Source organism: Rhinolophus sinicus, chromosome 8 (assembly GCF_057876585.1).
Source record: "Rhinolophus sinicus isolate RSI-liver-muscle chromosome 8, RSI-T2T, whole genome shotgun sequence".
Lineage (NCBI taxonomy): Eukaryota > Metazoa > Chordata > Mammalia > Chiroptera > Rhinolophidae > Rhinolophus > Rhinolophus sinicus.
The window spans coordinates 79446311-79466803 of NC_142508.1; the positions used below are offsets into that span (position 1 = coordinate 79446311).

General features: G+C 39.8%; 1 protein-coding gene and 1 pseudogene across 1 annotated transcript in view; both read left to right on the plus strand.

The window, feature by feature from the left end:
• Positions 1 to 11089, plus strand: part of ITFG1 (integrin alpha FG-GAP repeat containing 1) — a 124375-nt gene extending 113286 nt beyond the window's left edge. Inside the window, exons 15-18 of the mRNA XM_019731862.3 lie at positions 4374 to 4498; positions 5119 to 5201; positions 8163 to 8280; positions 10717 to 11089. Of these exons, the coding sequence (XP_019587421.1) occupies positions 4374 to 4498; positions 5119 to 5201; positions 8163 to 8280; positions 10717 to 10776 (386 nt within the window). The 3' untranslated portion in view covers positions 10777 to 11089. The remainder of the gene's footprint in view (positions 1 to 4373; positions 4499 to 5118; positions 5202 to 8162; positions 8281 to 10716) is intronic.
• LOC109447459 (small ribosomal subunit protein eS26 pseudogene) lies at positions 2968 to 3543 on the plus strand (annotated as a pseudogene).
• Positions 11090 to 20493: the final 9404 nt, after the last annotated feature.

Consider the following 20493-nt stretch of genomic DNA (forward strand, 5'->3'; position numbering starts at 1 on the left):
AAGAAATAGAAAATCTCAACAGACCTATTACAAGTAAAGAGATTGAGTCAGTAGTCAAAAACCTTCCAACGAAGAAAAATCAAGGACCAGATGATTTCACTGGTAAACTCTACAAACGATTTAAAGAAGAGTTAGTATTAATCCCACTCAAACTCTTCCAAGAAATAGAAAACACTTCTTGACCCATTCTGTGAGGCCAGCATTACCCTGATACCAGGTCCAAACAAAGATGCCATTAGAAAAAAAAAAAAAAAAAAAAAAAAACTACGGACCAGTATCTCTTATAAATATTGATGTAAAAATCCTTAACAAAATGATAACAAGCCCAGTCTAACAGCACACATTCTTATACACTGACCAAGTGGGATTTGTCCGAGGAATGCAAAGGCTCTTCAACACAAGAAAATCAATCAATGTAATACACCACAATAATAGGATAGAACAAAGGAAAAAAAACATGATCATCTCAGTAGACATAGAAAAACCATTTTTGTGACAAAATTCAACACCATTTGATAATTTTTTTAAAGCCCTCAGCAAACTAGGAATAAAAGAGAACTTTCTTAACATCATAAAGGACATTTATGAAAACCCACAGCTAACATCATCCTCAATGATGAAAGCCTGAAAGCATTCCCCCTAAGATCAAGAACAAGACAACGATGTCCACTTTTAGTTCTGCTATTCAACTTTGACTAGAATTCCTAGACATAGCAATTAGGCAAGAAAAAATAAATAAAAGGCATCTAAATTGGACAGGAAGTATTAAAACTATTCATATTTGCAGATGACATGATTCTATATATAGAAAAGAAAAACTCAGTTTAAAAGTGGGCAAAGTATTAGACATTTCACCAAAGAAGATATACAAATGGCCAAACAAACACATAAAAACATATTCAGCATCATAAAGGAAGTGCAAGTCAAAACCACAGAATTACCACTTCACAACCACTAGGATGGCTTTAATGAAAATGACAGAAATAACAAGTGTCAGTGAGGCTGTGAAGAAATAAGAACTCTCATACACTGCTTGTGAGAATGTAAAATGGTGCAGCCACTGTGAAAAAGGCAATTCCTCAAAAAAGTTAAATATAAGACTACCATATGATCCAGCATTTTTAATTCTGGGTATATACCCAAAAGAATTGAAAGCAGGGTCTCAAAGTGTTATTTGTACATTCATGTTCATAGCAATATTACTCATAATAGCCAAAAGGTGGAATCAACCGAAATGTCTATTAATGGGTGACTGGATAAATATATATATATATACACATGCAAGGAATATTATTCAGCCATAAAAAAGAACAAAATATTGATAGTTGCTACAAGTTACATGTTTTCAAGTAACCTTGAAATAGGCCAGATACAAATGGTCACATGTTATATGAATCCTTTTACTTGATACATGTAGAATAGATAAGTTGATAGAGGCTGAAAGCAGATTAGAGGTTACCAGGGGAGAAGGGAATAAGGGAGTGATTACTCAATGGATATGAGGTGTCTTTATGGGGTGATGAAATGTCTGGAAAATAGAGAATTTTACAAGTGGCAAAGCTATCCTTCAAAAGTGAAGAATTTTAGACATTCCTAGGTGAACAAAAACAGAATTTCATTGTTAGCAGACGACCCCTACAAGAAATACTAAAGAGATCCCTTCGGGCTTAAATGAGAAGACAACAGTCAGACAGTAACTCAAATCCATACAAATAAGTAAAAACCACCCTGTATAGTAAGACTGTATGTAAATAGAAAACATGGTATATGTGTTTTTGTTATGTAATGCCTCTTATTTCCTATCTGATTTAAAAGACAACTGCATAAAGTAATAATTACTAACTTATGTTGATGGACTGATATTGTGTAAAAATATAATTTGTATAATAGCGCAAAGGAATGGGAAGGGAAGTTGGCCCTATTGGAACAAAGTTGTTATATGCACTAGGAATTCAGTTGTTTTTGTTTTGTTTTTTAGCTTAATATGCTCATTTTAATCCCCAGGGCAATGACTAAGAAAATAAGAAATATGATAAAATAGTACACTAGAAAACATTTAACAAACGAAAGCAGCAATGGAGGAATAGAAAAATTTTAAAGATGCAAGACATATAGAAAACCATAGCAAGTTGCAGGCATAAATCCTACCATATTAATAATTACATTAAATGTAAATGTAATAAACACTCATAAGGCAGAGATTGGCAGAATGGATAATAAAATATGTCCCAACTAGGTGCTATCTGCAGGACACACACTTTAAATGCAAGGATACAAATAAGTTGAAAGTAAAAATATGGGGAAAATTATACCATGCAAAGAGTAACCAGAAAACTGGAGTGGGCATATTAGTATCACATAAAAGTAAACTTTAAGACAAAAATTGTTACTAGAGACAAAGGAGGACATTTTATAATGTTACTTAAAAGGCCAATCCATAAGGAAGATATAACAACTATAAACACATATGCATCTAACTATAGAAACCCCCAACTACACAAAGAATTGAAGGAGAAATTGATAATTCAACACTAAATAATCGGAGGCTTTAATACCCACTTTCAATAATGGGTGAAACAAGTAGGCAGAAAATCAATAAGAAAAGAAGAAACCGATACTGTAAACCAGTAGCCTACCAGATATGTACAGAACACTCCACCGAACAAAAGTAGAGCACACATTCTTCTCAAGCACACATCTGCTAGGTCAGAAAACAAGCCTCAGTAAAGTTAAAAGAATTGAAATCATCCCAAGCATGTCCCCCAACTACAACTGGATATTAGAAATTCACAAATATGTGGAAATTAAACAACATACTCTTTAAAAAACTGATGGGTCAAAGAAATCACAAGGGAAACGAGAAAATCGTTTAGGTGAATGAAAACAAAACACAACATATCCAAATGTGTAGGAGGCAGGTAAAGGAGTTCTTAGAGGAAATGTATTGCTATAAATGCCTATATTAAAGAAGAACAGTCTGAAATCAATAACCTTTCACCTTAAGAAACTAGAAAAAGAAAAGCAAACTAAACCCAAAGTAAGCAGAAGGCAAGAAACGAGAGGAAATAAGTAGGGAATAGAAAAACAGTTCTTGGGTCCTCGCTTCCAACATGACCAAGAAAAGAAGGAACAATGGTTGTGCCAAAAAGTGCCGCAGCCATGTTCAGCCCACTTGCTGCACCAACTGCCTGATGCGTGCCCAAGGACAAGGCCATTGAGAAGTTCGTCATTCAAAACATAGTGAGGCTGCAGCCATTTGGGACATTTCCAAAATGAGTGTCTCGCCCGCTTATGTCCTTCCCAAGCTCCATGAGTTGTACTATTCATGGCAAGGTCATCAGAAATCACTGGCATGAAGCCCAGAGGACCAAACACCCCCATCCCGACTTAGGCCTGTGGGTGCTGCACCGTGACCTCTACCAAAGCCCATGTAAGGAGCTAAGTACTTAAGGACTGAAGAAATATTCTCGGGGGGAAAAAATTAAGTGGAAATTATACTTTAAAAAGAGAAAACCAATTGGACCAAGATGGGTTTTGGAAAGATTAACATTTACAAACCTTTAGCTAGACCAAGAAAAAGAGAAGACTCAAATTGCTAAAATACAGAATGAAAGAGAACACCGCGACCAACCTTACAGAAATAAAAAGGAAGCTACACAAATGGCCAGTCAGCACATGGAAAGAAACTCAACATCATTAGTCATGAGGTAAATGCACATAAAAGCCACAGTGAGATACCACTTCACAAACACTAGAACGGCCATGACCAAAAAGACAGACAATAAAGTGTTATCAAGGCTTTGGAAAAATTGCGATCCTCATAAATTACTGGTGGGAATGTAGGGTGGGTGCTGCCATTTTGGGAAACATAAGTCAACACAAAAACTTGTGTGTCGATATTCATTCACGGCAGTTTTATTCATAAAAAGACCATACATTGCATGATTCATGTATACGAATATCCAGAATAGGCAAGTCTACAGAGAAAGTAGACTTGTGATTACCTGCAGCTGGAAGGGTGAGGGTTAGAAACAGGAGAAACTGCTCATGGGTCTGGGGTTTCTTTTCTGCGCAGTGAAAACGTTCTATACCTTGTGGTTATGGCGCAGCAACGTTTTGAATATACTCAGAATCACTTAACTGTACACTCTAAGTGGGTGATACTTATGGTGTGTGAATTATATCTCAATAAAGCTGTCTTCTTTCAAAAGTGTATCATTAATATTAATGAACCAGACATTTCATTTCACATTTTTATCCTCAAAAAATAAGTTCTAGCATCTAAACTTTTGACATTTTATCATTTTCATATTTAATAAGAGCTGTTTCCAAAGATGTCTTTTTTTGTTTGTTTGTTTGTTTTACGTAACTAGCTGGACAGCTCAGCCAGTCGGCACACTTAGCGCTCCAGCTGCCGTACAATGTACTTGGTTTGGGTCGAAGTGCAAACTTTCTGGACCATCTTTATGTTGGTATTCCGCGTCCATCTGGAGAGAAGGTGAGTACAAATTTGTTTTGTTTACAATTAATCTGTATTTTAATATTGACTATTCAGACATTTGAGTTCAGTAATTTGAATTGGACTTCAAATAATTCAAATACTTTTTATCCCCTTTAAAGAATTAAAAAATTGATTTATAGTGACTAAGCTTGACCTACATAGAGCGCCTCATAATTGGAAGATACATATATTTTTCTGCCCCCTCCCATAAACCTCATGACTCATCCCTCCTTCCTGCTTTTTCTCCTTATTCTCACCATCTAACATGCTATAGATTTTATTTTGCTTGTTGTAAGACTGAACCTCAACTTTCATTTTAGCTCCGAGCAGCATTTGTACATAGCACTTTGAACAGTGACTGGTATATAAAAGTATTTAGCAAATATTTGTTGAATTAATCCATGAGACAAATATCATTCTTCCCTGAAAAAATATCAAAAAATTTTGCCCACAGCGCACAGAAGCCCTATTTGGGGCTTAACATATGTAAATTTAGCTTAATCCACGACCAGGATTTCGATTAATGAAATAGTAATTAAGCCTTTTCCTTATTTATTCAGAATAATTGTGTTTTTAAAGTATACTAGATGTTAAATGTTCTTAAATTCTTTTTCCAGTCTGTACGAAAACAAGAGTGGACTGCAATCATTCCAAATTCCCAGTTAATTGTCATTCCATATCCCCACAATGTTCCTCGAAGGTAATGTTCTTGCTTGAACTGAATTTGGTAAAAATACTGTTAACTCTGTATCACAGACACATCTTTTTAAAAGTCTCTCTATTCCTGCTGTGTGCCCACGAGAGCCATCACTTAACTTCCTTACAGCAAGCCTCGAGTGACTAAGCATAGCTAAACAAAAGTTCCCTGACATTTTTCATGAAGAACAAATTAAACCTTATTAGAAAAACAGCAGGTTAACTAATTAGGGATTTATACATATTCTGCTTAAATTAACTGGTCTTCAGTTTACTGGTTATAAATTCTAAAATTTCAGATTGCTGAATTTTTTAATAAGCATTTATCTTTTTAATAAAAGCTTTGACAAGGGGTATATATCTCAAGTGGTTAGGCACAAATTTTGGAGTCAAATAGACCTAGGCTAGAAACGCAGATTCATTGTGGACTGAATGAGAGGGGGAGCTAGTCCTCGTCCTCTGAGGTCAGTGTCTGCATCTGTAGAATGGGTGACAGAACACCTGCCTTCTAAGGAGGAGGATGAATTATGCTTAACCCAGTGCCCGGCAGAAAGTAAGTTTTCAGTGAACGGTAGGTATTTTTATCCTTATTAGCACAATACAGAGGGTGCCAAAAAAATGTATACACATTTTAAGAAAGGAGAACTATATTAAAATTGTAAAGCTCAATACATAACGATAATAAAAGATGAATGCAAGTCACGTTTGACTTCTGCAATTACAAGAGGTGCTCAAAGTGGTTCCCATCAGCGTCCAGAGACTTCTGATTACAGCGAACTGCTGCTTGAGCAACATTGACCAACGTGTCCACTTGTGTACATTTTTTTGGCACCCCCAGTATGTTCATTTCATAATATAGCATTTAGCTCTAAATCCTTAATTTATCTTTATTCATTTTTCTTTAAATTATTAGATTGATTCCATCTTTTTTTTAAAGTAGCAATGAAGGTATTCACTAACATTTAAATTTCACTGGGAAGAATATAACATGTTCTTAAGGCTAGTGTGACATCAGTATGAAATATAACCAAAGAGAAACGATATGATGTCTCTATGAATATGTAACCAGGGCCCTGCTTCTTACAGTTCTTCTCAAAATACAGACTGTATTGTTCTTTATTAGAGTTTTAGGTCTAATAATAGGGTCTGTTCGGTGGTTTGCTAGAACCAGCGATGCCACCTCATGAGCCGACTGTATGCGTCTCTTTCCAACTCCATTCAGTGAGGTCACATTCAAATCAGCTCTGATGAGTGTATTTACACTGTGACAATTGCCAAGTGCTAGTCTGAGTTCGCTTTCTTCCCCAGAGACCAGTTTACCAGCATGCCACTGGATGTCTTTTATGGTGGGCTTATGGGCTTTGAAAGCAAACTACTTAAGCAAACAACTTTACTATATAGCATTATGGGGCTATGAAATAAGATAACATCAGTAGAAGTAGTTATAGTCTGAGTTCACTTTTTTAAAATGAGTCAGTGTTGTGTGTTTGTTAGTTTCCTATACAGGAAATTTATAACAAAACTAGAAAATCTGCACCCTGAGTTGGAAACTATACATTATGGTATTTCTGTATGGTGCGACACCATGACATAGAACAGTCTCAAAACAGAGTGGTAAGCCAAAGACAGTATGTATGCATCTACAGTATGTACAGTCAACCATTTGTGGGTTTTAAAAGAAGATATCTGTGCACACATGCTTATATGTATATAGAATATCTCTGGAAGGATATGCAAGAAACTGATAAGAATGACTGCTTCTGGGTAAGAAACTGAGGACTGGCCTTTCGTCCAGTTTCTTTCTTACCAAAATGCCTATATTCGTGGGGATTTTGAACCCACTTAAAGTTGAACTACCCACACACACACAAATCTCACAATAGAGCTCTTTTTTAAGTATGAGGTAAGGTCCTGAGACTAGTTAACCTCAACTAGTATTTGTTTTCTTACTCTTGAATGTCTGGAAAATTCTGCGATAGCTTTTTTCCACATTCTCAATATTTTTTCATGTTTCTTCTGCTCTTTCTGAAGAAATGTTCTTTTTCATTTTTTATGTACATAACAACCGAATTGATTTTAGTTTGAGGTGTATTTTGAGATTTATTGAGTAGAAACTAACTTATGGATCAATAAATTTTAATTATCCCAAAATAAGTCAATTGCTACATGCCATTCAACAGAATGATCTTTTATTAAATTTTTTAAATGAAAATATATCCATTCTCTATTTTCAGGGAGAACAAACAGTTATTTGTAGAACCCCCAGCACTGTTGGTAATATACACCTCAGTGTTAGGCTTTTCAGGGTTTGCAAATGCTACAGTATGTGGACTGTTTTAGAAGAGAGCTAGTTCTATTTATGCTAAAGTCTGTATATTGTCATTAACGTTGATGGGCTAAAAGTGACTTTGGCAGAAGTCTCAACATCACTGTAGTAATGTAAACCCTCCAACAGGACACAGAAATGGGTGAGTTTTGCACAAGCCATCTATGTACACCCACTTGGCCATAGAGTAGTTTTAGTTGGTTATATACGTAGATGAACAGGGGTCAAAAAAAGATGATGTAGAAATCTTATTGAAGTCATGTGGCTACACAGCTTCCAAGGTCAAAGTTTCATATTAAGCAAGTCAATCAAGATATAAAAACAACGTCTAAGGTTGTCCAAAGTACCCTTGGTAAGTTTACTTAAGAGTAATCCTCACAGCATCAAAGGAAAACATCCAGCATTTCATCAAAAATTCTGTATCAGGTTGCTGAGTAAAATCTGAACTCTGCAGAATCATCAGTATTGTTAGCCGTATATAAATGTAATGGCTTTTGTTTTATTTATAATGAATGTATAGACGGGTGAATGACTTCATGAATGAATCGATTCATTAATTAATAAGCTATTTTGCGTTTGGGTCTCAGTAGACTTTTCCAGTTGAAACTGTACTTTGAATCATTCTGTTTCCGTCTGCAGCTGGAGCGCCAAACTGTACCTCACACCAAGTAACATCGTCCTGCTGACTGCCGTCGCGCTCATCGGGGTCTGTGTTTTCATCTTGGCGATAATTGGCATTTTACATTGGCAGGAAAAGGTTTGTTCATTTAAGTGAAACCTTAACTTTGGTTAATTTATAATAGTAGTATATTGTTCTTGAAAAACACTGTATTTTAAACTCTTTTGACATGACTAAGATTTTCTGATTTTTCAAGTTCTGTTTACAATGTCATGTTATTGATAATTTCTTTTATCCCCTTAAGTTCTATGTCTCTTAGCAATTCCTACAAATCATAAGAGAAAACTATTCATTTTAAAACTTTCACGCTGTACAACAGTTACAAAGTGATCACCCCAAAATCACCAGGTATATAGAAAAACTTAATTAAAAACAATTTCATATGGTATAGCCTGAAAAATAATAATCATTTTTTTCAATGGCTCTGTTCATTATCTGACTGATAGAGGTGTGGACACTTTTCCAGGAATGACAGTCAGCGCTTCATAAACAGGATTAGAGCACAGAGAGGTTAGAAGCGTTTCTCACGGTCCAGGTGGGAAATAACAACGAAAGGGAACATGTCGTTTCCATCTATCAACTATTCTTTGCACTAAACTAAGCTGATTTCTGTCCTTTGGTACGACACCCTAAATAATAAGGAAAAACAAAATGCCACACATGTAGAGTTTTAGTTGTTTATGAGGAGAAAAAAAAGAAGCTATCACATAAATGTATTAGCAATTGAGATGTAAACTGAAAAAGCTAATTTCTGTTTGTACATGAATATAAAGTACAGAACTTGCAGATTCCGACAGTGTTCCCCAAAAAGGGCCCCTTTGTGTCACAGAAGTGTCTTCTTTTGCTCCTACTCTCGTTGTATTGTCAGGCCCATCCAAATCATTTTTAACTAAAATTACCATCGGTTTTATCTTAGCTATTTTAACTTATGCAAAAGAGAACATGTTAATTGTTCTGATAAATGTTCATAGGTTTCTGTCTCCAAAAATAGCACTCCTTTCATATCACAAATGATAAAGTTACATATTCAGTTCATTTTAAGACTGCAGCTGAAGTGGTGAGATGCAGGGTGACCCTACGTACTTTTGTCCAGACGTGTCGGGCCGTAGTCTGAGATATTACACAGCTCTAGACCTGTCATGGGAAGGGAGTTCATTTGATTAATTTCTGTGGAGATCTGATTACAGCAGGAACCCTGTGGACTTACACAGTAACGGTGCCGTAGCTAGAGATCCAGGTTTCATGGACAAATGGGTGTGCTGCCCCTGTGGTACCGCGGGTCCTTTCCTGCCTCTTCGCCCACTTACCTTCCACCACCCTGGCTGCTCCTTTCTGCCAGTTCCTCACCACGGCATCTGGCCTAGGCCCTCTGCTTTCTACACTTTCCCTGCCGGTTTTATCCAAACTCATGGCTTCGGCTATTAACTCACATAGCCCTAGCCCTCATCTCCCCCATTCCCAGCTGTCACCACGACACCGCTACCTAGATCACTTGCAAGCACCTTAAAACAGGGTTCCCTGCCTACATATGAGCTTCACTCGTTGCCCTACTGATGGGCCTCCGTGGGCATCTCTCAGTGGACCCCTCCCGCCTTCCTGCTGCCAAGGCTTTAGTTCAGCTCCTGGCGCCATCCGCCTGGTCTGCCTGCGTCCATTCTCTCCCCTTCCACTCAGCTTCCTCATCACGAAGTAGAGCCTAACGTGCCTGCCTCTCGTCTGCTTAGATCCCTCTGGTGACGACCCCCCGCCTAAACCGCCTAAACCGTGGGAACTCTGCAGCCTCACAGCACTCCCGTGGGAACGCCCTCCCCGTGCCCACCCGCCCTCCCCACATGCTTCCCGTAGTCCTGTCGTGCTCCTGCCAGGCTTCCCTCCTAGACGCTCCTGTCCCACCCCCATTTCCATAAACACTACCCTTGCACAAATTTCCCTCTCCTCCCCCCAACCTAGAAAGTAATCTTTCAGAATACTCGTAACATTTTTCACTTTCTAGCCTGAAATAGTTATTCAGTATTTTGGGTCATCTTCTTTCTAGGCTTTAAGTTCCTTGAGAACAAGATACAAAACTGGGGGTCTTTTTAATCCCTCAAAATACCAAGCACAGTACTTATCTGGGAGCAGAGGGCCAATAAATACCCACTAAATAGTTACCCCAAAAATAATAAATGTATTTTAATATACTTAATTTAGATTCCTTTTTTAACATCACTATTAAGAATGGAGAAATGAAATAGTTGATTCCATCCTTACAGAAGCTCAAATAAATAATAAAGGATAACAAACTATTTAAGGAACATTTCTTGTTGGTTTTCAAATTCACTTTAGTGGATTATTAATTATAAAATCACAACTGTAAACTTCAAAAATATTTTGTAAGATTATTACATAAAATCACACCTTTTATCTATTGATTGCTGAGGGCTTTTGTTTTAATTATCCTCTTTATATTTCAGAAATAAGTCATTTCTTGACGTTTCCCTGTCATTTATAAATGAGTCTAAAATCCTTTTTCAGAAAGCGGACGAGAGAGAAAAACGACAAGAAGCCCATCGGTTTCATTTTGACGCCATGTGACCTGCATTGAATATGACGTCATGGAGCAGCTCTTCACCTGATTAACTGAAACACTAAATTTGGTTTCTGAATATTATTTATAAATGGTGCATCCTTGGTAATTATTGGAAAGTATTCAAATAAATATGATCTGACTCCGTTCTTTTTTTAAAGCACTTTGTATACAATAATTTGGGTTCTTTCTTCACTTGTGCTGTGCATTTTTGTTCCTTTGTGGAATGTGTTGCATGTACTCAGGTGTTTATGTATTTGTAATCTTAGAAGAATAATGATGATGGAAAAAGACATGTGTAAATAAAAATCTTTAAATGAGCAGGGGTTTTTATGTTCCACTTGAGTTGGTCTTGCTTCTTATTCTAATGATGCAAATTATACTTTTGTGACTGTCACACAGATGAAGTTGTTGACCCTCCGCCTTCGTCACCGCAGGTCAGGGTCTTGGCCGCTGGCTTGCAGCGTGGTGACTGGGAGTCAGACAGACTACCTTAGACTCCTGGTTCCCCCACTGACAAGCTATTGGAACTTGGCCGATTGCGTAACCTCGTTGGTAAGCCTCAGTTTCCTTGGTTATAAACAGGGTAATTCTGCTGCTGCCTTACTGTGAACCGCAAGTGGGATGATGTGTGTAAAGTGCTTAGTGAGCATCCAGCAAAGACCAGTGCTCAACACATTGTCATTATTGCTATTTTCAGATCCCTTTTTTCAGACTTCTGCAACTAATTCTCCATAGACTAGACGGAATTTTATTTTCAGGAAATGATGATACTCTCTCGAAATTCTTGGTGGTTGACATCTTACATAAAGATTTAGTACTTTCTTGTATTCACTAAAAATTATATTATAGCACCCTCCAAGAATTCATGTGCCTGAAATTTTCATTTGAACACTGATCCTCGTCACGAATAAAGAGCCTTGATTTCCTGAAAGGAAACTGCGGTGGCGAGCATCTGGGAATACAGATCTTCAATCACGTTTCTATTCTCAGGAGCTTGTAGGAGTCCATCATTCACATTCAGGCATCGACGCAAATTTTGGTGAACTTCATTTCACCAAACAGTTACTGGGAGGCTTAAATCTAAGATTGGGGAACAAGTTTATATTATCAGCATTAATAATTTTCTGATACGCAACTGGACGTGATGGCTATAAAACATAAAAACTTATCTGAAAACAATTTTGTTCTTCATATTATTTTTTCTTTACAGTTCACTGAGAATGGCATGTGTGTATAGTGATTTACTTTGTGTAGCTAAGCATGTTAATATGGCTTCTTAATAAATATTCTGTATCGAAACAAAGTATTTCGGTGAATTTGTAAATAATTATTTTGCAGCATGAAAAGGCTGCAGAGGTTATGAAATCTAAGTCACTTGTCTGGATGGTGAGACAAAGGTCAGATGACTCACTCGTTGCGTCCTGGTGAGTCGGGCAAGACAGCCATCTCCTGACTACAGCCCCGAGTTCAATCACAGAACAGTCATCAACCGCACCACATGCCTGAAGACAGGCAGGCGTAGGATGTATCGCAGATACAGCAGCAGTTTCAAAACTCACCTGGAGTCAGGGTCTACGAGGCAAATAAAACGTTAAAATACAATCAGTGAGCTTGTACCATGTTTATTATCTTACCAAACTCCAAATGCAACATCAAGGTCATTTATTAAGGGCCAGCAGGTGAAAAATATGTCACAACATTGAGAACCAAATACGAACACCTTTCTATTAACTTTGACTTGTTTTGGGAAGAGCACAAGACTTCAGGTTGGACCAGTCTGGATGAAGAGCCTCACTCTCCCTTTTTGTGGCTTTTATTTAGTCACTTTAGCTCTTTGAGCTTTGGTTTCTTCACCCGTAAAAGCAGGATAGTGAGGGATGCCTCCCTTAATGGACTGTTTGGTGTCTTAAATGGCAATCTGAGCATAGAAGGTATTTGGTAAGTGCTGCCGCTTTTCTTCGCTCCCATTTCCCACTGCAGTGACAAACACTAAATAAAGAACCTTTTCTGACTCTCTTCCACTGATCTATGCTTCCATAATCCTTTTTAGAGAATTTGGAGGAGTAATTAAGACTTAATAATCATTATGAAGATAAAAATTACAGGATTTGTAAATACAGTTGATCCTTGAACAACACTGGTTTGAATTGCATGGGTCCACTCGGACACATTTTTTCTATAAATACTGTAAATGTATTTTCGTTACGGTTTTCTTACATTTTCTTTTCTCTAGCTTACTTTATTGTAAGACTACAGTATATAATATCTATAACATATGGTATATATGTTAATCGACTGCTTATGTTATCACTAAGGCTTCCCATCAACAGTAGGCTATTAGTAGTTAAGTTTTAGGGGGGTCACAAGTTATATGCAGGGGAGTCAGCTCCCCTAACGCCCTGCGTTGTTCAAGGGTCAACCGTACTATACATACATTGTTGTTAACATGCCATTCATTTGGACTTGTCCTTTATATTTCTCATCTGTCGGCCAAAAAACTATATTTTCAAAAACTTGATTCCCAAAATAGTTTCTCACTCCTAGAAGGCCTCAGGATTGAAGGTAACTTTTAAACATACTTTCCTTACCCACCCCACGCTTGGTGAGAAAAGGTAGGGACATGTTATGGGAAGAGACACCTAGACATTCACCGTCAAATTATTCAGCACCTGACAAACCTGTGACGAGCACCTCTGTTCACAGTGGTTACTAAACCATCAGGGGGAAAAGGTCTTGGCTTCCTAGACAGCCTTTTCCAGCAGAGAAATCCTATAGCAAAATGTTTCAAGATAACAGGACAAATAAGATCACTAGGTTACATGATGAATCTTAGATTTATATAAAGATCCAGGGGATTCATGCAGTAAGTGCAAGAGAATTAAGTTTTATTCCACGTTTTGAAAAATAATTTTCCTTTAGAAGGCCTCTGAGAAAGAATAAAAATGATATAGTGACCCTTACAAATAACTTGAACTAAAAAAAGAAACTCAGAAACTTGAATTGTGCCCAACAGCCCCTGGTATGCTGAGGGCTAAGCTAAGGTACTTGGGGGAGATCACCTCAGTACAAAGGTGACCGAAGTTCACCAGCCCTTGTGACAACCTGCAGCCAGACTTTCCATCACCTGGCCAGTTATTTTAAAAGACCAATAAAGTAGATAATAGATTAGGGCGTGCCCTTGATCAACACCTGTACAGAAAGAAGGAAGGAAGCAGGATGGAGCTGTGACACATTCTCCACAGAATGCCTCCATGGCTGACCAGGTGTGTTGAGGTGGGATGACCTTTCCTATCTCCTAACCTGTCCCAGTTTAGGTAAGAAGTCTGGGCCTTTACACCCCCCACGTTCATCAGTTACTAGCGACAGATTGCCCCAAGAGCCTCTATCAAGAAAACAGGCACAAATAACCAATGTCAGAAATGAGAAAGGAGATAGAAGTACAGGTAATGTACAAATCAAAAATGGGAAGACAGTAAGAACAATTTTATAACAAGGAACTTGAAATTTTAACAAAATAGATGAATTCCTACGAAAACACTGAAACAGACTCAGACAGAAAGCCTGGTTAGTCCTCTGATACATACTGTGATGGGGGGGTCTAGGTCCTCCTCTAAGAATAAAGGATCTATTACCCTAATTTCTGGGATTGCCTTCAGTAGTCAGCTGTCAGCCCCCTTTGGGGCTGACAACCTACGATCGCTCTGTTCTTGACATAAAGATCCTAAATGTGTATAAACGAAATACGTAAAACAAAAACAGGCCTGTAAGGAGAAATGGACACACCCACTATTTAGAAATGTCAACAACATTCCTCTACAGTGACTGAGAAAAAGTGCCCAGGAAAGCAGAGTGCTTAGAGACGACCTGGAAAGCACTATCAACCAACCTAGCCTAATGGATATTTACAAAACACTCTAACCAACAGCAGCAAAATACAGCCTTCTTAGGTGCACATGAAACATTCACCAAGACAGACCACTTTCTGGGCCGTAAAACAAACCTCACTAAATTCAAAGGATAGACACAATACAAAGATTCTCAGGCTAAAATGGAACTAAACTAGAAAGAGACCTGGACAATGCCCAACTGTTTGGAAATTAACACACTTTCAAATAACCATTGGATCAATAAGGAACTCTCAGAGGAAATTTTAAAAATATTTTAACCAAATAAAACTAAGGATAAAATTAGTAGGAGACAGAGAAAGAGACACTTATAGAGACATTTATAGCATTAAATGTATGTATTAACGAAGAAGAAAGATCTAAAATCAGTAACCTAAGCTTCCACCTCAATAAACTAGAAAAAAAGAGTCAAATTAAACCTAAAGCAAACAAAAGACAGAAGGAAATGATTGGAGGAGAAATCAATGAAGTGAAAGGTGGTTCTTTGAAAAGATCAATAATATTGATATACCTCTAAGCAAGCTGACCAGGAAAAAAAAAAGAATAGACATAAATAACCAATATACTGAAGGAAAGAGAAGACATCACTACCCATCCCACAGACATTAAAGGAATAATAAGGGGATGCTATGAACAAATCTATGCCTATGAATTCGATCAATTAGATGAAATGGATCAATTCCTTAAAAGATACAAACTACCGAGACACACCTGAGAAAAAATAAACTCATTATCTGTTTTTAAAAGTTAAATATGTATACTAAAAAACAAACCTTCCAGAAAAGAAAACTCAATGGGACAGATGGTTTCACTGGCAAATTTTATGAACACTCAAGGAAGAAATAATACCTATTCTACAGTCTCCTGCAAAAGAAGAAGAGAAATATTTCACAACTCCTTTTATCAGGTCAATATTTCCCCAATACTAAAACCAGACAACGCTATTACAAGAAAATAAAACTACAGGCCAATATCCCTCAACACAGAGGTATAAGTCCTCAACAGAACATTAACAAATTGTATCCAGAAATATATAAAAAGATAATATGACCAAGTGTATTTCATCCATCCCAGAATACAAGACTAGTTCACTATTTAAAAGGGAAAAAAGCAGTAGTTTTCACCATATTAATAAAAAAAAAAAAATGTTATCCTCTCAACAGAAAGGTAATTTGACAAAATCTGACATCCATTCTTGATTTAAAAAAAAATAATCTAAGCAAACTATGAACAGAACTTCCTTACCCTAATAAAGGGCGTTTACAAAAAAATCTACAGCTAATAACTTACTGGTGAGAGACTGAATGCTTTCCCCTAAGATTAGGTACAAAGCAAGGATGTCTTCTCCCACTGATAACTTTTCAACATACTGGAAACCTGAACAAACCAAGAAAAGGCTCTAACAGGCATACAGCTTGGAAAGGAAGAAATGAAACTGTCCGTATTAGTAGATGACATGATAGTCTAGAAAATGTCCAGGAATCTACACACACACACTCCCCTAGAACGAAGTGAATTCAGCAGCTTCAGCAGGATTCAAGGTCAACACACACCAAAAAATCAAGCATATTCCTATATGAATGCGATGAGAAATTGGAAATTGAAATTTTTATCTAGCAAACGTTACCAAATAACTCTATTAAGAATTTTATACTTTAATATGGTTTCATATTGTACCAATAAATAGCATGCATTTCAGCTTGTTGAAACAGGTTTAAGCATAAATAGACCTCCTTTCAAAACTGGCTTTGGCTTTTAAGAAAAAGATACCATATATGCTAGCAATGTTATTCCAAGAAATTTAATTAAGAGCTTTCTTAGTTTTTCACAATCAAATGAAAGTAACTGGATGACTAGAAATTTTCCTGATAATAGTACTTTAGTACTGGCAGAAGGCAGTATTTCTGTAAAACTGTTTTGCTTTGGGATTATGCTAAGCAGAAATTGGGAAACAAGGTTAGGTGACAGTGTTACTGAAAAGAACTGGTTTTGACTCTGGAGGTAGCTCTTTTCCAATATCGTTACATTAACACAGGAATAATTTGGGTGCCTGAGTGTGTGACCTGGATTGTGTCCCCCCCAAAATTCATGGTAAAGCTCTAATCCCCAATGTGACCACATTTGGAGATAGGGTCTTCAAGGATGTAATTAAGGTTAAATGAGGTCATATTGGTGGGGCCTTAATGCAACGCAATTGCTGTCCTTATAAGAAGAGACAGGAGGAGAGTGTGGCCCACACAGGAGGGGCCACGTGAAGACACATCAGGAAGTGTGCGGCTTGCAAGCCAGGAAGACAGCTCTCCCCAGAAACCAGCCCTGCTGTCTCCTTGATCTTGGACTGCCAGTCTCCAGAAGCGTGAGAAAATAAACTCCTATTGTTTAAGCCATGCAGCTTCCGGTATTTTGTTATGGCAACCCTAGCAGAGTAATACAATGAGTTAAAAAATTAATAATTTTCTTCTTTTCCTTCCCGTAAAAAAAACCAACAGCTGTATAATAACAAGGAAATCTTCATTCACCGAGATCCTGTATGATTTTGTTTTTCACTCAGTTTCACCATCATTGTAACCGTATCTGCACACTGTAAGAAAAGTGTGAGACACCTGTCTGACTTTACTACAAATAGATTTTCTGTACCTCATTGTGCTTATGTGTAAATTCCTCTCTCTTGCTTAGTTATATCTCTGTATAGTCTGCACAGGCCACCATAACAAATACCACAGACTGGGTGGCTTGGGCCACATTTATTTTCCCATGATTCTGGAGGCTGGAAGTCCCAGATCAAGGTTCCGCCCACTTGGTGTCTGGTGAGAGCTCTCTGCTTGGCGTGCAGACAGCTGCCTGCTCACTATGTCCTCACGCAGGCTTTCCTCCATGCTGTGCCCTCTGGTGTCTCTTCTTATAAGGACACTCATGCTGTCAGATCAGGGCGGCACTCTTAGGACATCGTGTAACCTTAGAGGCTCCATCTCCCAAACAGTCACACTGGGGGGTTAGGACACGTGAATTTTAAAGGAAACATACATTCAGTCCATCACCAACCTGCCTTCCTAGGCTATCGCCAAATAAAATGTTAAGAGCTCCCAAACTCTAGCAAAACAAGAAAACAAAAACCTGTTCGATTCATAAATATTGAGACAAAATGCTGCTTTTTTTGGTAATGGTTCATTCTCAACACACCACCATTCCAGTGCTACAGAGACTTGATCAGAGAGAACCAAACTTAAACTACAGGCATGATTCTGTGGGGTGCTGGAGAGGCTAGGCCTACGCCAAGAAGAGCAGGCAGCACGCAATGGAAGTCCTCAGTCCTCAGTCACCTGCGAACTGGCAGGTAACCTGGGAACAGACTGGGTGCCACTGGGCGGTCTTCCGGGGAAATAATAATTCAGATACAGAGCTCCCCAGCTGAGAGCTATGCAAACTGCTTTCCTTTTGATTTAGTTAACATATGGCCACACAGTAGTCTCAGCTAGATCTGCGCTTTACCACATTCCTTGGAAAATCGACTCCAGACAATTACACTGTTGTGTACAAAAGATAGGTGTCTTAGAAAGGAGCCACACATGTACATTTCCAATCTACTCCTTGGGAATCTACTTCCCAACCAACATATACTAGAGGAGAAAAGACTTTTTAGGTTTCATCAAAATGGTACTACCAGTAAGTTACCAGGCTGGATGGAAAAGTGCTGTGCGTACGTATGCTTCTTCAATTACTGCAGTTGCTCCGATCTCTCCCCTTTTATTATATCCTCAAGTCAAATGCCAGATTAACCTTCCCAGAACTCCATTACTCCACCCTTAAAAATGATGCCTCTGGCCTCCTGGGTCAAGGACAAACTCCTCTGCCTAGAACTGAATCGAGGATCTCTGCCATCAAAGTCAAATCCACACAACACCTGCCCAAAATGGGATGCTGGCCCCTCTCCCCACCACACTTGCTGTCCACAGCCTTTCCATTCTTTGGGTGTCACCTCCTTCATGAAGCATTCGTTCTCTGATGACATCACACACACTGATTCTTCCTTCAGTCCATGAATGTGCATTAAGAACCTGTTACATTCCAGAAGCAGAGCAGGCTCCTTCCTCCCGATTCTTCTAATCCACCATTGTCTGTCAATTACATTTAATGCTCTTATTTCTGTCCTACTGTCCCCATGTGTCACTTCGCTGTATTTGTGGGAAAGGCTCTCAAAGGTCTTATTTACAAGTTGGCGCTGGTGTGCAGTTTAATGGGGATGTGACTTGTTCTGAGGAACGCAAACACACATCGCTGATACCTCCCATAGCACATGGTATTAATAAATGGCTCAATGCCTTGAAACGTACTGAGGTTAAGTAAGTTTTCACTTCTAAATCCTGTGATTACTTACTTTTATGCCTTTTTTGGAGGGATAGAAGGAAAGAGAGAAGACCTTGACATCCCCAGAAGATTTTTTTCAATTGCCTGACACTGTCCTTAACTATAACTTGTTAGACAAATACTTATGGAGCTCCTACTATGTGTCAGATACAGGCATAAATATTCTGTCTATTACGTTAGGGTCTTACGGATGTTTCCCTGCACCTGTCTCTGCTTTCTGCCCATGGTTAACACTCAATAAGCGTGTGCTGAGTGAATATATGAGCCTCCCTGCCCGCAAGCAGCTTCTATTTTAACGGAGTGGGGTAAGTGGGATACAGGTGGTGAACAGATACACAAATAGATGAGCAAGATTAATTTCAGAGCGCGATCAAATTACTATGGAGAAAAGAAAGGATAATTAATGCCACACACTAGGCAGCAGTTGGCAAATTTGGAGATTTTTACCAGCAGACTCAAGCCACCCCGTGAGCACGGCTTAGTGGTTAAGAGAGCAGTCTCTGGAAGCAGGTTGCCCGAGTTGACAACCGCCTCTCTCTCTCTCCATGTGTGGCTCTGGACAAATCACTTAACCTTTCTGGCCTCGTTTGCCCCACGCTCTAACAGTACCTACCGCATGAGGCGAGGCTGAGGTTAAAAAGCGTGGATTCATACAGTGTTTGGTCCTGTGCCTGGCAACCTAGGAAGCGTTGGGTGTCAGTATCATTACCATAGGTCAGGTTAACTCACCTGGCACTAAAGGGCAGGTGACAATCTCAGGCCCCTTATGCCTGAGTCCGTGCCCAGATCCGCGCCCCCCTGCCCGAGGCAGGTAGTGGAGCAGGGCTGAGCTGGGCAGTGGTTTTGACCTTGAACTGAAGACCTAGGAGGCCGAGGAGTCGGTGCCCGCTTCCCCTCTGCGGGGGCTGCGAGCCGGGGTGGGCGGCGGCGCCCGGCCCCTCCCTCCCGCGGAGGCCACGAGGGCTCGGACCCGCTCGCGCGGGCGCCCTGACGCGGAGAGGGATGCGCCGGGCTCCCGCCGGGCTCCGGCCTCCGGCAGCTGCGGTTCGCGACCCCGCGGGGCGAGACAGAGACCCCTCGACCCTCTCGCCCCTCCCCCCGCACCGCCCCCCGGGGCGCGAGGCCGCGGGCCGCCCCGCCGCGCGATTGGCCTGGAGGGTGCGAGGGGCGCGCGGGCGGGGCGGGGCGGGCACATGCGCGCAGGCGGCGCAGCCGGCACGCGGCGCTCGCGCTCCCCGCTTAAATGAGCCGGGGCTCCCGGCGCCCGCCACTTGAGCGGGGCCCGCGCCGCGGCCGCAGGCGGAGCGGCCCGCGCCCGTGCCGTCCCTCGCTTCTGCGCCGCTCGGCTCGGAGCCGGTCGATGGGCCGGAGCGCCGCGGGGCCGGAGGCGGCGCCCGTCGGGGGGCTCGGGCAGCGCGGCGGCCGCCGGGAGGCGCGGGGATGGCGGGCCGC